The 15961-nt window shown below is 31.0% G+C and overlaps 1 protein-coding gene across 3 annotated transcripts in view; it reads right to left on the bottom strand.

The window, feature by feature from the left end:
• The window catches only part of Gbeta13F (guanine nucleotide-binding protein subunit beta-1), a 358024-nt gene that overhangs the window by 295532 nt on the left and 46531 nt on the right, over positions 1-15961 (bottom strand). For all 3 annotated transcript variants that reach the window (XM_089592292.1, XM_089592290.1, XM_014353804.2), the window contains exon 2: positions 7383-7604. In XM_089592292.1, coding sequence (XP_089448418.1) covers positions 7383-7439 — 57 coding nt within the window. In that variant the 5' untranslated portion in view covers positions 7440-7604. The remainder of the gene's footprint in view (positions 1-7382; positions 7605-15961) is intronic.

Here is a 15961-nt window from a genome sequence, read left to right as displayed (position 1 = left end):
TGAGAATTGATCCCACTACTAACATTTTAAAATATACTCGTAGCTAACATTAAATTAAAATGACCGACAAGCTTAGTTAAGTTAACAAACAATGGGTCACGACGGACACCTGATTTGTATTTAGACCACAACTAAGCTACTTCAGAGATAAGTGGTTGGACCGCTGTTAACAATTACTCTTTCCGACTATCATCTTGTTTGATTAATGTATCTATTAATGTAATCTATTATTAATATAGCAACGCAGTGAACGATTTTTCAGTCAAAAATTGATGTTAATATTTTAATTAGTGCGATCACTACCTCTATATTTCGCATAATCTATACTGTAAAAAGTATGATCTTTTCCTTTAATAAAATTCTAAGTTTCATAATTTACAATGTAGGAAAGTTCGTTATAAGTTGTTAGACTTACTTTGTTTAGGCAGCTATTTGTACCATCTCCATAAATTTGTTTACAAATGTCATCAGTTTTTTATCCCTGTGGAATTTCAAAACACTTTATGGTCCCATTTCTAGTGTCCATTAACATTGATGAAAACTTTAAATCTGTACATTGCATATTAATTTTTCATGTTATAATTTTGACGTGTTTTCATAGAAATAAATACTTTATAGTTTCACTAATTATAGAACTTTTACACTCATGCTTCATCACTGGAAGTACTTGTCTAAAATTGCGTCCTAAAATAAATAATTTTCTACAAAATGGAATATTATTATCACATAAATTTTTTAAAGTTTTATACACTATTCTTAAAGCTTTATTAGGGATCATTGAAGCTTTGTCCTAAATGATTACATGTACTTCTTTACATTTTTCATTAGTTTTGTAATTAAAAAAACAAATTTTAACGTTATTTAAATCTAATGGTAATCGAAATGTTCTATGACTAAAATTCCTTTAGGTAATAAAATTGAAGCAATTCCTGTCCAAACCATGGATATAATTGGTTTTTTTTTTAACCAACTCTCGATTTTTAATTTCTCAACTTTTGCAACATTTTTCTTCTTCAACAAAAAACGAAAAGTTAATGTTTTATATAAAAATGTTTCTCCAGAACCTCTTAGACCATCAATTAAATATAATTTTGTATCACTACTAATAATTTCATTAAAAATTGTTTTTCGATCCCTATTTAGTTTAACAAATAAATCCTTAAAATTTGTTTTTAAATCAATAACAGTTTCATTGTCGTCAATATTCTTAGATTTTACTGTTTTACATAGTTCTGGTAATCTATAATCTTTGCATGATTTTTCTTCAAATTTGCAGATTTTATTTAAATGTGATAAAGCATTATTTTGCTTATCGTCTTTAAAATCATCAATTAACGTTTTCTAATATGATGAGGCCTCTTGAGTCGATCTCGAATCTCGATGCCTGTTTTATTATTCGCAGTTGGTAGCTCCGAAGTAGTCCACTTTCCCTCCCATTCCAAAATGAGAAGAAAAGTTTCTGTTAGCAGGTTAGTGACAACGTCGCACGGAACCATGACGGATTTCTACTAGTGAGCTTCGAGGGAGTAAGCGGACAATCTTGGGACCGCTCGTGATTGGTCGACCACCATCTGAGGCTCCAGGGGACTTTGGTCATATATTTGTATATATATATATATATATACAAATATATATATATACATACATATGTATATCGCGACGTATATATATGCTAAATAATGCGTATTCAAGCTAACGCCTTTCCCTATGAGCCTCAAATGGCGGACATTATCACCTCACTCCCTCGATGCTCACTAGATTTCTACTATACTACTGGTCAAGTCATAGCAGGTTGATTGCTTTTAGCATGTGTAACGTTGCCACATTTCATAAGAGATCCTGCTAGCAGGCATTCTGCTACTATTTTAGAACGCGCCCTTTGTTTTCTTCAGTGGTTGTGTCCGTTGTGTGTTGTTGTATTTGCTGCATTACTGGCGCAGTCGTGTCAAAAAATTAAATTGTCTTTTTACCTGTTGTTTATTGTTAGTAGTATTATTAGTAGTATAAAACTAAATATTAATGGCACCTAGTTCCCTCTGGACGTACTTCAGTCTTTTCTCCCATGCGGGCTTGATTGCAAATCAGCTACGGACTCGGCTGTCAGGAAAGTTACTAGAAAGATAGTATTTTTAAGATCATGTGACGACGACTTGTGGTTTAAATGATGAGGTTTTCATGTGATTTTCTAAGCCGAATAACTATGTACCTATAATTTATGTCTCAAGACTGTTTAAGAAATACTTTCTATTATTTTATTCACTAGTTCCTTATTTTTGTCTTGATGTAAAATGTGCGGATAATTTATATTCTGTTTAAATATTTAAAATATGTTAAAATGTGCTTAAATGTATATGAATGATAAAATTAAAAAAAAAATGTTTAAACTACGAAAATCGAAAGTGCAATCTGTTTCTATATATTTTGCTTATTTTTTTGATGAAAATTAAACTACTCTACATGCAATTACGGCATGCTAACCGTAACAAGTGGTCTAATTTACACATTTAATTTCATTTGACCATAACAACGAATTTTGTTACAATTATCTTACTTACGATGTTTATTATGATTACATACTCTAAAATGTCTTTTTAGGTGCTCTGCTTTTAGGGGTAAACGCACCATCTACCGTACACCCGTAAATTCACTTTATTTTGTTACCATGATTGTAAGACAGTTTCATACAAAATATTGACTCAGTAAATTTTAAATTGTTTTTTAGGATCTCAAAAGAGCAGCGAAATTCTTCTGAGGTGTTAGAGCTTGTAAAAATAATTTTATAATAAAAATAAAAAATTAAGTTAACCCTACATAACCTTTTCCACAATTTTGACAAATATTCTTTTAAACGTTTTTTTCATGACTTTTCAAACGTCTCTGTAAGTGATGATTTCTTTTTAAATTTTTTTCGCATTCAATATTCTTAAAAATTTTTTCAATGTTTTGGCATTCTTTTGTGTGACGCAAAATAGTTTTTCTTGTTTAATATTATAATGCTACACAGATCACATACAAAAGATTTTTTTTTGTGAATTTTTTCGTGCGATGATAGACACTCTTGATTTGAAAATTTTGAGTTACATTTATCACACTGATAAAATTTTGCATCCATGATGGTGTATCTGAAAACATGTAACAAAAAACGGATTGTTAATGATTATATAAATCTGGGTACTAGACGGTACTAAAATTTGCTTTTTTGATGAAAGATAAAATTTGCAAGAAAGTATAAAAATAGTAATGAACTATAGAATAGTTTTTTTGTTACTCTAAAATTTCATTCCAAACAATATTTTTAATTTCAAATTTGTTTTCTGATTCAATTGGAATAAAAATTTTTTTTTGGTTCCAACATCTAGACAGTGCAACATATAATTGCCTATTAGAAAATAATGTTTTCTAAAGTACAACCCTAAGGCATCGAAACTTTGACCTTAAGATTTATTGATAGCCATAGGAAGAGTTAAGATAAATGGAAATCGATTTCTGTACCATATAAATGGTAGTGAAGAAGAATTCTTTGTATTGAGTGTTATACTTAGACTAAAGACTTGATTTCCTTTTTTTTCACCTAAGATTATTCCAGCTTCGATGTTGTATTTAAATAATTTTGTAATTCATAATCTTGTACCACTGCAAAGTACTTCAGATATGTTTAAGTTTCGTATTAACATAACAATAGCGTTGATTTTTAAATCTAATTCGTGTAAAAAAAGACTTTCTTTACTACTATTTAAATATTCTGTACAAAAATTAGTATAAATATTATCGTCTAATTTATCTACTCCGTTGTGATTTGCTTTATCAATACTATAGTACGTTACTAATATTCCTACCATATTATTTAAAATTTTTTTGTTCAAAAAGTGAGTGTATTTAGTGTGAGATGTTAATATAGCTTTACTTATAAAAGAATCATTATCATTATTAAAAATTTAAGAACATATATCATTTGTTTTCAATGTATGAGGAATTATAAAAGTTTTAATTTTGCCTTCTCCTATATCCAGTAGCAATGAAGACAATTTTTTATCAATTGAACGTATATTATTTTTTAAATAGAAAATATTAAATAAAGGCCAAAAATTGGAAAATTTTATGGTTTCTTGAACAATAGTAATTTTGTTTCCGATTCTTACTACTGGGAGAATTTGACGAAAGTCTCCACCTAAAATTATTATTTTATTTTCAAAAGGTTTATTACCACTAGATAAATCTTTTTAAGTCCTATCAGCGATTTCTAACGATTTTTTCGGTACCATAAAAGCTTTATCCCAACTAATTACTTTTACATTACGTAATTTTTGTTTATCTGGCTCAAACTGAAAGAATGCACTTTCTATAGTACTTAATTCCAAAGGAAGTCTGAAAGTTCTGTAAGTGGTCATCCCCTTTGGAAGCAGAATAGAAGCAATACCTATCCAAGCCATTGTAAGAATTTTTTTTCAATTGATATGAAATAATAAATTAATCTTCTGTATAGAAAAGTTTTTCTAGTTCCACCAGGACCATCGATGAAAACAATTTTTTTTTTTAAATTTTATTATTTCTTGAAAAATTCGACGTTGATCATGACTAAGTTGTGAAAACATTTAATGCAATTTATGTTTACAAAATATCCTTTCATCATTGTCAGTATCAATATTTTTTTTCATCGTTTCTGTTGGTTCTGGTAAACTGAAATCTCTACAAGACATATTTTCAGAATTAAAAATTTCGTTTCAATGTAAAAGAGCTTTATTTTGATAATCTTTACAATTTTTAATGAAAAATTTTTTGTATTTGTTCTAAATAATATTACCAAAAAAATTATAAGACATAATAAACCATGCGAAAAATTTTCGTAGTTGAAAAGGTAGCATAACGTTACATGCTTCTTTAAAAATTATATTGTTTTAAAAATCGTGTTCTACTAATCCCATAGAAATAGCTGTTATTGGTGAGGGAAAATAAAAATTGATAGTTAATAATTTATGTAATTAATTATGATCAATATACATTTATTGCATATATAAATTTTAAGTAACAATTAATATAATTCGGGTATTTTTCCATACTTCGTAAATCTAATTTGCAATTACGGGGGTTGGTGCGCAGAGCGCGCAGGGGGCATATATAGTTATAAGAGCTTAGAAATATCTATTGACACATACAGGATAGACAGCTCATTTAAAAAAGGGAGCCACTAGAAGAAATAATAAAGCTCACCAACAGAAATTCAAGGGCACATCTCTCTGTCTACATAAACTTTACCACTTTTATTTGAAATTAGCAGCTTGTTCTTCATATTTATTAAAAAACAGACCAGTAATCATACCCCAGCGTAGAAAATTTATTCCTGAGTATTTTCCAAAAAAGCCATAGTCTTCCGAATTCTGTAAAATGTACTTTAACACATTATTTTCATACTAACAACTAATTTTATCATTTTTTAAGGCCTCAAAAAATATTAATACAAATCTTATTTTGAAAAAATTACACTTATAACACAATAAAAGGGGGGGTTGGCGCGCGGAGCGCGCAGGGGGGCAGAGGCTCACTAATACATATATCGAATATATACCAATATTTGGCACGAATATTCTATTTCATTCGAATATGTAGTGTACTATATCAAATATTCGAAAATCGATTTCAAATTGACATCCCTACACCACTTGGCTACGGAGGTTGGCAGCAGCACCACCGTTTTTGCATTTATGTAGCGAAAAAGGACCAATTGAACGAAACCCTGAGACATATGTCTTGTCTTTTATGCCAACAGTGATGAAAAAAAAGTTTGGCTAGGATTAATTGGCATTTTATTTGTTTTTAAATTACTGAGTTAATTTACATGAATTTTAAATCGATAAAATTTGTTATTGGGTTGCTACGACGGCCTCAATGCTGGTCATCAGGGACACCTACTTGCCACCTATATTTGGGGGTGGATTGTTACAGTCACTATCAAAACATCACTTTTTACGTATTTTTACCTGCAAAATTTATTCCACGAATTCAGAGGAAAATTTGTCAGTGGAATACACTGCTATTATTAGACCTTTTCAGTTAAGCTGACACTTTGCACCAGCAATAAATCATGCAAACTCGTCTTTATGTTAGAGATAAGCGATTTTGATCGATCTTATAAAGATCGATCGATTTCTTAGATAAAAAATCAGTTTTTTGTAGATTTTTTTAATAACATTTTTCGGCATAATGCTAAATTTATCTGGGTTCTAATTCACTAACTTTGTCAGCCCTCTCACTTAGAGAGAATATGCTTCCTTACATCTTAGATTTCCAAATCAGAAAGTTTCGACTAATCAGAGGATTCCCTTAGCCCTATGTATATGCCTTAATTAGTCAGAATTTTCTCATAAAACATCTTATTACGTAAGAAGGCTGACAAGATTAGTGAATTGGGCCCCTAGGAGGCCTAAAAATTTTGCTAACAAAATATTGTAGTTATAAAATAAACATAACTTTTTTCAGTTTTGGAGCATTCCAGTAATTAAATGGATGTAGTAATACTTCTGAAATGGTATTTAAAAGCACGCCTTATTCTTAAAATGAACAAATTTTTTAACCCCATTGTAATTATATAGAATAATTAATAGATTTTTAAGAAAAAAAAAAAAAAAATCGATTTTTCCATCTTCGATTTTTTAATTAATCATTTTTGTTTTGATCAATTTTAGACGATCCAATTTTTTCTAAATCACCCATCCCTACTCTATGTGGCTTTTTTCCGGAGAAAACTAAGTCAGCGCTATCAGCCAAATCATCGAATCCAGATTAATTAGCATTCTCAAAGAAGCCTCATGATTCCAGGACAACTAATAGTATTGAATATGCTTATCTCCACTTAAACCCTACCACTGGTTTGCATTTAAATAGACCTGAAGTCCTGTGGGGCAAGAAAAAATCTGAAACTATACTTAAGGTAGATTTGAGGAAAAAAAATCGCCCTAAATAGTCAGAGTTCAAAGAAAATTTCTGTTAAGGAATACAGCATCATAAAAATCTGTATTTAACGGATCTGCATCTGACCCACGACGAGTGGAACAGATTTGCTTCGATACTTAACATGCCCACCACAGAGCCAACACCACTTTTCTTTTACTTTAATCATCTAAAAAACTTCATTCAATGACGAGTTGTGCGATGTACTATATGTGTGTTATGTATGAGTTGATCATTTTGAAAACTATCCTTGATATATTGCTTTGGTCCTGGTTAAAACATTTATCAGATGATACAAGGATTTTTTTGGGGCATACTATTGATATTGCTAATGAACAAAAAAGGTCAGTTATTTTTCAATTGTACATTATCAATGTAATAGAGACTAGAGAATTATAAAAATAGATATACAATAATTAATTATTCAAATTACTTACTCTAATAGAATTCTTCAAAGTTTCAGCCTCTTGGCGCAAAGCATCCAACTCATTCATGACAAAGCCGCTAATGTTAATGAAAACTAGTACCGTTATAAAGCTTTGCGTTAATTATGCTTTTTAGTTCGGTTTACTGATTTCTAAGAGATGACCAGTGTGGGCAGTGTTTATTTATTTTCGTAAAAAAAGGTACTTCTAACACAGTACTTGACTTAATTGCACCTGAAAAACAATATCACGATATAAATTATCATATTTATTCAAAATTGATGTTTATTTGCTCATAAAATTCATTTATAGACAACAATTAGTAATTAATAATTCGATTCATCTTAAAAATTAATAATGCTGTCACATACAGTAAGTTATGCGCCGGTCTAAATTAAGTAATGCTAAAAAATATGAGAAAAGTACTTAACAGGAGAAGATCCAAAAGAATGTGAAAAAACCAGTAAACAGTGGGTACTTGGCTACATAAGTACTAAGTTATGATATTCTATAGAACACACCGTATACATACATATATATATATATATATATATACTATAGTGCTTTACGTCCGGCTTCAATTAAGGGCACTAATATGGGCACTTAGCACTTGGGAGAGGAAAGGGAAGAGGGATGGGAGGCCACCCAATGTAGAGAGGGGGGTAGAGATCAGTAGGCAATTTTGCTGTGAGAAGCTCGCCCATTCCTTCCACGAGGAACACTGCGTGGTGAAAAAACACATGAGAAAATTCAGAGGTACTTGCTCGTATACGTCACACTGGCCAACTATGGTCTCCAAATGCTATCCCACGATCCAGCCAACCGGGCCATCACTCACTCCAATATATAAATATACCTTTTACAAAACGATATCAATACAACAATTTTACGTAAAAGAGACAACTTTGATCTATCCAATACCGTTTTTACTTCATTTGATGACATTTGGTGTATATAGGTGTATTACTAGTGCTTAAACTATCCTCTATTACTACAGGTTTTTATTAATCGTAATTGCAATGTGCTTAACGTCAAATGTACTAGTGAATACGCTTTGTGAGTACACATTGTACTCTCTGGTAAAATATGTCAGTTTTTGCACAACTATTGTTTATCGCAAAAACAACTATTTTTTGTAATACACATTATTCTAACAGTTTATGAACATTACTATGAAATTATCGATCAAGTCATTATAATGAATCTTCCAACTTTTTTAACAAATAAGTGATTTATCATAATACAATAACAAAACATATTACAGTCTGTAAAATATGAACCTGCAACAAAATTACAATTATTTTTTCTGTTAAACGTATGGTAAAAGAGCAACATAAATTAACAGTCATAGGAATGAAGTAATGTTGCTTTTGTTAATGTTTTAGTTCATAAAAATATTACTCTCTCTTTTCAGTTACTTGTGGTACATCAATAAAATGACAAACAATATTAATCTAGAACTAGAATTCTTATTTCATCGGCCTTTAGACAAGTTAATTACAAACTTAACAATTTAACAGAATCATTTATTCATGAAATATGTCCTCAGGCAATCAAACTTCAACGTTTAGAAATTTATTATTATTTATCAATGAAATGTGTTCTTATGTAGGCAAATAAGCGACTTATCTCTTCGTTTGTTTTATTTATTATAAAATTTTACCCTTATGCGAGCAAGCATCGGCGATTAGAAACTGGACTAATTGTTAGTATTATGTGTCAAAAAAGTGTATTCGTAAGAAAGCAAGCATCGGCAATTAGCAGCCCGACACTTCAATAGCATTGTCAACAAACAAAATATATTTTTGAACGAGTAAGCATCAACGATTATTAACCTAACTTTTAACTATTTTTAAGTACTATTTATAAATGCAACGTTCCCTTAGCCGAGCAAGCATTATCTTTTCAAAACCATACTGTTTTTTAGTATTATGTTATGATAAAATATACTGCTAAGCGAGCAAGCATCGGCAATAAGAAACTTCTTGAAAAACTTAGCTGTGTTTCAATCAGTATAGTTAATTAACAAAATATATCCTCAGACAAGCAAGTATCGGTGATAACCATTCTAACAGACTTTTAGTATAATTAATTAAGAAAACATATTATTAGGGATACAAGCATCAATGATTATCAACCTGACGGTTGTTTTCGACGAGCAAGCATCGACAATTAGAAACCCAACTGTTTTTAAGTCTAGTAAATAAACAAGTAAGACCTTGGCCTACAGAGAATCAGCGATTAGAAACCCTACTAATTTTAGGTATTATCTACTAAAAAAAGTGCCTTTAGGCAACCAAACATTGACGATCAATAACTGAACTGTTTTTAAGTATTTTTTTTTTTTTTTAATGAAATGTGGTTGGAGGCAAGCAATCATTGGTGATGAGTCACTTAATTTTAGCTGAGTAGACTAACAGAATAATTCCTCAGGCAAATCAGCATTGGCGATAACTAACTCGACTATTTTTTAGTATTATATATCAATAAATGTGATTTTAATTAGGCAGCAAACATTAGCAATTAGTAACCTAACAGATTGTTAATATTATTTTTATTTTTTATTTTAATTACTTATTTCATACTCCAACCCTTTCGGGTTTGGAGGGCTTCCATTACATTTCTTACAACTTTGCATATTCTATACTATGAATACAATTAAATGTTCATCTTTTTTCTTTTATGTTTCTATAAACAAAATAAAATAAAATGTAAATAAATTATAACTACAAAGAAAAACTAAATTGAATTAATCAGTAAAAATTTATAGATTATCATAAACAAATCTAAAAAAAAATTTTTTTTTCCTATAAAAACAGGACTATATTCAGTACCACTATTTATATTGTCTGTTACAGTCATCTTTTACCACCACCTTTTCCCACTTTTCACTTTCTTCTCTCTTCTTTTCTAGCTTCTTTATTCCATTGTTTAAATAATTTTCTGACGTCTTCTTTGAGTTGATTTCATACTTTATCTCAATTCTCTTTGGTATTCGCACTTAAAGCTTCAATTCCTCTCCTTTAGAATTTCTTTTCTTAGCCTAACCACACTTCTTAAAACTTTTATTTCCTTTGCATCTTGGCTTAGAACTTCTTCTATCTCTTTTCCACTCTTTGTTTTTTCATATATCCTCAGTATGAGTTTATGGTCCTCTTTTTCCATCTGACACAGTCTATATATCTTTTCTTTCTCTTCTTTCCAGTATTCTTTCTTTTTACACTCATTTCCGCAACTAAATCTTGCCAACAGCCTCCTATCTTTACTTGTTACATCCTTTTTCAGGTACTCTGATTCTTCCTCTGTTTTTATGTATCTATATGTCTTGTTGTATCTGTTGGTTTTTTACTGGCCATTATTTTTTCTTTTACTTCCTCCGTAAATTCTACTCCTTTCATGTATCTTGTTTCTTTTACACTTTCTTCTTTTAGAATTTGTAGTCTTTTCTTTCATCCTTTCCCAATATTCATTCTTACTTTGTCCTTGTCTTTTTTCTCTTATACCTTCTTTCACTAATTTTATATTTGAGTCACTGGTTTTTTCTTCAAACTTCAGCTCTTTTCTTAATGCTTTTATTTTTAGCTTCTTTATTTTACACTCTTCTTCCACTATGTAATTTGGGGTGTTACTATCTAATACTAGTGTGCACTTTAAGTATCGTTTTGCACACTTTCTAGCCTTTTATCTTCTTCCCAGCCGCATATCTCTGCTCCAAATAGTGCTACACTTTCCACAAGTGCTGTAAAAAGTTTCTTCCTCCTGTTATTACTGTTCTTAAATATCCTCTCACCTCTACATGCACTCTCCATAGCAATTATTGCTTTACTTCTTCTCTCTTCCATGTGTCTTTCACTGGTGCTATTTTTCTGTAGAATGTATCCAAGATATCTTATTTTGTGTTCTTCTTCTAAATCTTTTCCTTCCCACTTCCATACTCTGTTTTTCTTCTTTCTTTTTCCATCACTAGAATTTTTGTTTCTGTATCACTTACGATCATTTTCTTCTTTTCAATATACTTTTAACATCTTTCTAACATTTCCTTTAATTTTACTTTCCTTTCAGCTATTAGCACAATGTCATCTGCATACGAAAGGCACCATACTTTCTCATTTCCTATACTACATCCTCCTACTTGCCCTTTTTTCAGCTCTTCCTCCAGGTCTGCCAAGTATACGTTGAACAGAATTAGGCTCAAGGGACACCCCTGTCTCACTCCTTTTTCAGTCCAAAATTCCTCTGATATTCTTTCTTCTGCTTTAACTACATTCCTTGTTTTTTTTTTACACTCCTTCCTTCTTTATAAATATTCATAATTCTATTTCTCAATTTTTCACTCACCTCCATCTCTACTAGTCTTTCTCCTAGTACATCCCTATCCACCCGATCGAAAGCTTCTCTAAGATCGATAAAGCATGCAGCAACCTTTCTTTTTTGTTTGCTTAGTCTTTTCTCTTCTAAATGATTTAGCGTATAAATTGCTTCTATTACTCCTCTTCCTTCCCTAAATGAATTGACTCTCTGGTAATTTTTTTTCAATTTCTTTCCTAAACAATGCGTTTAGCATACTAGCGTATATTTTATGTGCTGTGCAAGTTAGTGTTACTCCTCTATAATTATCCGGCTTATCCTTATCTCCTTTTTTGTACATTGGATAAATTACTCCAGTTCTCCATTGTTCCAGCATTTCTCCTTTTTCCCATAATTTTTTCATCAACTGCCATACAGCTGTCTTTAACTCTTTTGGCATATATTTCCAGATCTCATTTTCCAGTTTGTAATCTCCTACTGCTTTCCTCAGTTTCAACTTGTTGATTTGTATTCTAAATTCTTCTTGCTCTTCTGTGGTACCACTTGAGATCCCTTCTTTTTTTGTTGATTCTTCTAGTACTATTACTCCTTCAATCTTACCACCCAACTTTTCCATGAAATGTAATCTCCAATCCTGCCATTTTATCTTCTTATTTATTCCGTCTTTCCTTTCTCTGAATCTGTTTGTATACTTCTACATTTCTCCTTTTAATGTTGCTTTCCTCAATATTTCTTTTTCATTTCTTTACAACCTTGTCCTTTTTGCTTCGCACCCATTTCTGTATTCTCTTTTTTTCTTATGAAGTATGATCACTTTCTGTTTCCTCCATAGTTTCATTGCCTTCCTTGACTTTTTTTCTTAGCTTTTCATTCTTTGTCATACCATCTCCTTTCTCCCAATTTCCATGTTTTTATCTTTTTTTTTAACCTTAGGCACTGATCTTTCCACCATTTTTTTTATTTCCCTCCATCTTTCATTTACTTCTTTTTCGTTTATCTTCCAATCCTTATATTTTTCTTGAAACTGATCAATCAGTTCTTGAGACCATTCTAAAGGTGATTCCCTTTCCTCATCCTTCTCCTTTTCTGTTGTTTTTATTTCTTTTTCTAAATATACATCGGTAGGTGATTCAACTCTATTCCGTATCCTATTTTTATCAATTTGATCTGATCAAAAGTCTTTTGATTTCCTATAACATAATCAATTATAGTTTCTCCTCTGCTGCCAACATATGTTAATACTCCTTCCTTCCCTTTTTGTCCATTCACTACTCCACATCCTTCTTCTGTAATTTCGTTAATCAACCTTTTACTTTCCTCATTTATTGTTTCATCCTAAGATTTCCTTATGTCTATTTCTTTACTTTCCCAGCCTGTTTCGTTGATCCATCCTCCTTTTTTTCCTGTTCCCGCATTCCGATCTTCTACTTAGACACACTACCAGCTTATTGCCCTCCTGCATTTTCTTTTATAATTTTTATTATTTCAGTTACCTCTTGACTATACACTCCAATAATTTTCCATTCCTGTTCTCAATATTTTATCTCTTGCATTATTATATTTTCATTTGATTCTTCGAGTTTCTTGCTCTCTATCTTTTTGTTAAGTCCTGTAATTATTCTTCCTTTTTTTCTCCCTTTCTTATGTTCTCTTACCGCTGATACGAAATTCTATTCGAACTTTCTCGATAACTTACTTTCTAGATCCGTCCATTTGTTTCTTTCCGACAACGTTTCCACCAGCACTATCATATCAAAGTCACTTAAATATTTCCACACCTCACTGTCCTTATTTAATACACCTGCTATATTCCAAACACATACACTTATATTACATTTACTTCTTCCCTCCACCTTTTACTCTTCTTGCACCCATCATTCTTGTGACTTATTCGTTTCCTTTTCTTGAATCTTCTTCTTATCTTCTATAAATTTTCCGCTCCACTCGTTATATCTAAGCCATTGCTCATTGATAATTTTTTTCATGTTACCCACTTTTGTGGTTTTTCCTTTGTTTCTCTCCTCTTTGGATTTATCTAGTATCAATTTCTGAATTCCACCTTCTTTTCCAGTCAGATCATTTTCAATATATTTTTAGCTTTTTTTTGTTTGCCATAACGATATCCTTCATTACTTTGTTTTCTAGTTCTACCATCACTAATTTTTTTTCTCCTCTTCCTTTATTAAAAACTATTTCAGTAGCCTTCTGTACTTTAACCTTGATATTTATTTTCTGGGCAATGTATTCTTCCACTTTTTTTTCTAAATTGACTTTTTGAATAGATGCCCCTTTAATCACTATATATTTTTTTTTCTTTCTCTTTCACCTTTTTCTTTTTCCCATTCTAGTCTACTAACTCTCTTTTCTAGAGATTTTCTCTGTTTCGCCCATTCCTGTCTCTCTTTATCCCATTTGGTTCTCTCTTCTCTCCATTCTTCGTCTCTTTCTTCTAATCTTACTAACACTATAAGTATGCTTTCTAATCACTTTTCCATTTTGCTCATACTGTCATCATTCTCTTTACCTTTGCCGTCTTTCTATAAATTTAGGGTAGCCTCAGCATAACTCTTCATGTTTACACTTATTTCCGCCTTTGTTGTCATTTTACGTATTTTCTGCCCTGTTAATGATATATAAATCTTCTTTATCCACGCTACTGTTGATAAAGCAGGGTCCTTTTAACTAGTACCCAGTAATTCAGGTATCTTCCTTACCAATTGTCTACAATAACGGGGCCTACTCTATCAGCTATCTATATTTCTGAGGTTATCTTATTTGTTACACGTTCCCTTTTCATTATCTGTTTTTGACACTCATGTATCTTATTAAATTATCCACTGTTGTCCATGTAGAGATCTTCATTATCCACCACACAGCTTTTTTATACATCTATCCTCGTAACATGACCTTTTTTCTTATTCCTTTTCTTTCTAACCTTACTTTTTCACATGTTCACTGCTTCCTTGGTTTTTTCACTTTTACAGTCACTTTTTCACTTTTTCACTCTTTGACTTTTTGCGTCTTACTTATTTGCTGTTCTTTAAAAGCAAATCTTCTTTTTATACTGCCTCGCTGCAAGCGTTTTCAAACACTTCTGCTCTAACTTTCGATTACTAATCTCACTTAATCCATTTACTTCACTTTAACTTCTCTTCAATTTTGCACTTACCTGACTCTTGCTTACTCTCCACAGCTCTATGCACCTTTATTTTACGACGTAACACTTACTTATTCTTTATTATTTACTTTTCTTCACTGCTCTCGCACGGACACGTCCTCCTCCTACGCATACGAAACAGAAGTCCGATTATTAATATTATTTAGTATTACTATGTGCTCTTAAGAAGATGGGCGATTAGCAACTTAACTGTTTTTTAGTATCGTTTATTTATAAAATATGTCCTTTGGTAAGGAAGCATCAGTGATTAGAAATAAAACTATTTTTAGCTATTATTTATAATTAAAGTGTGTTTTTAGGCAAGCAAGCAAGATCCGGAAATAAGCAACTAAACTGTTTTCTAGTTTAGTTAAATAACAAAATGTATTTTTGGGCAAGTGATCCTCTGCGATTACCAACTCAACGATTTTATAGTACCACCTTACTCTCAATACTTGATTAAGTTAAATCAATACTTGATATAGTTAAATAAGAAAGTACATTATCAGATAAGCAAGCATCGACGTTCAGCTACCAACCATTTTTTTGGTATTATTTATTTTTAAAATAAGCACTTAGAAAAGTAAGCGTTGGCGATTAGCAATACAACTGTGATAAAATCAGTATACTTAAAACTAATAAAATCAATCATTAAGCGAGCAGGCACCGACCAATAGTATTCGAACTGTTGTTTGGTATTATATATTATCAATAATTTTTCATGCAAGCAAGTATTAACGATGAGCAACTTAACTGGTATTCAGTATTATTAACTTAAAATGATACGAATAAAAAGGGATTAAGAATCATGAACATTAAATTACAAGTAGTCTTTTTTATAAGGAATAAGAAATAGTTTGAGTTATTGAGTGTTCAAGTATGATATGACATGTAAATTTTTTCATTTTAACAATAACAGTTAGTTTTAAATAATTATTCCATTATTAATACTGTTGGACTATAAGAAATGACCACACAAAATTTGGCTACGGTGACGCTGACTATACTTAAGCCAAGATGGCATTAAAAATCATGTTCCATATTTGCTCGAACGAGATAAAGTTGATTATCTCATCCATTTGAGAAAAGAGCAGAAGTATAGATTTATAAATAATTTGTGACCATT

This window comes from Copidosoma floridanum, unplaced genomic scaffold (genome assembly GCF_036245765.1).
Source record: "Copidosoma floridanum isolate Cflo_tuat_1 unplaced genomic scaffold, Cflo_Japanese_pri ptg000015l, whole genome shotgun sequence".
NCBI lineage: Eukaryota > Metazoa > Arthropoda > Insecta > Hymenoptera > Encyrtidae > Copidosoma > Copidosoma floridanum.
The sequence above is the reverse complement of the archived record's forward strand: the minus strand, read 5'-3'. Positions and strand labels throughout refer to the sequence as shown.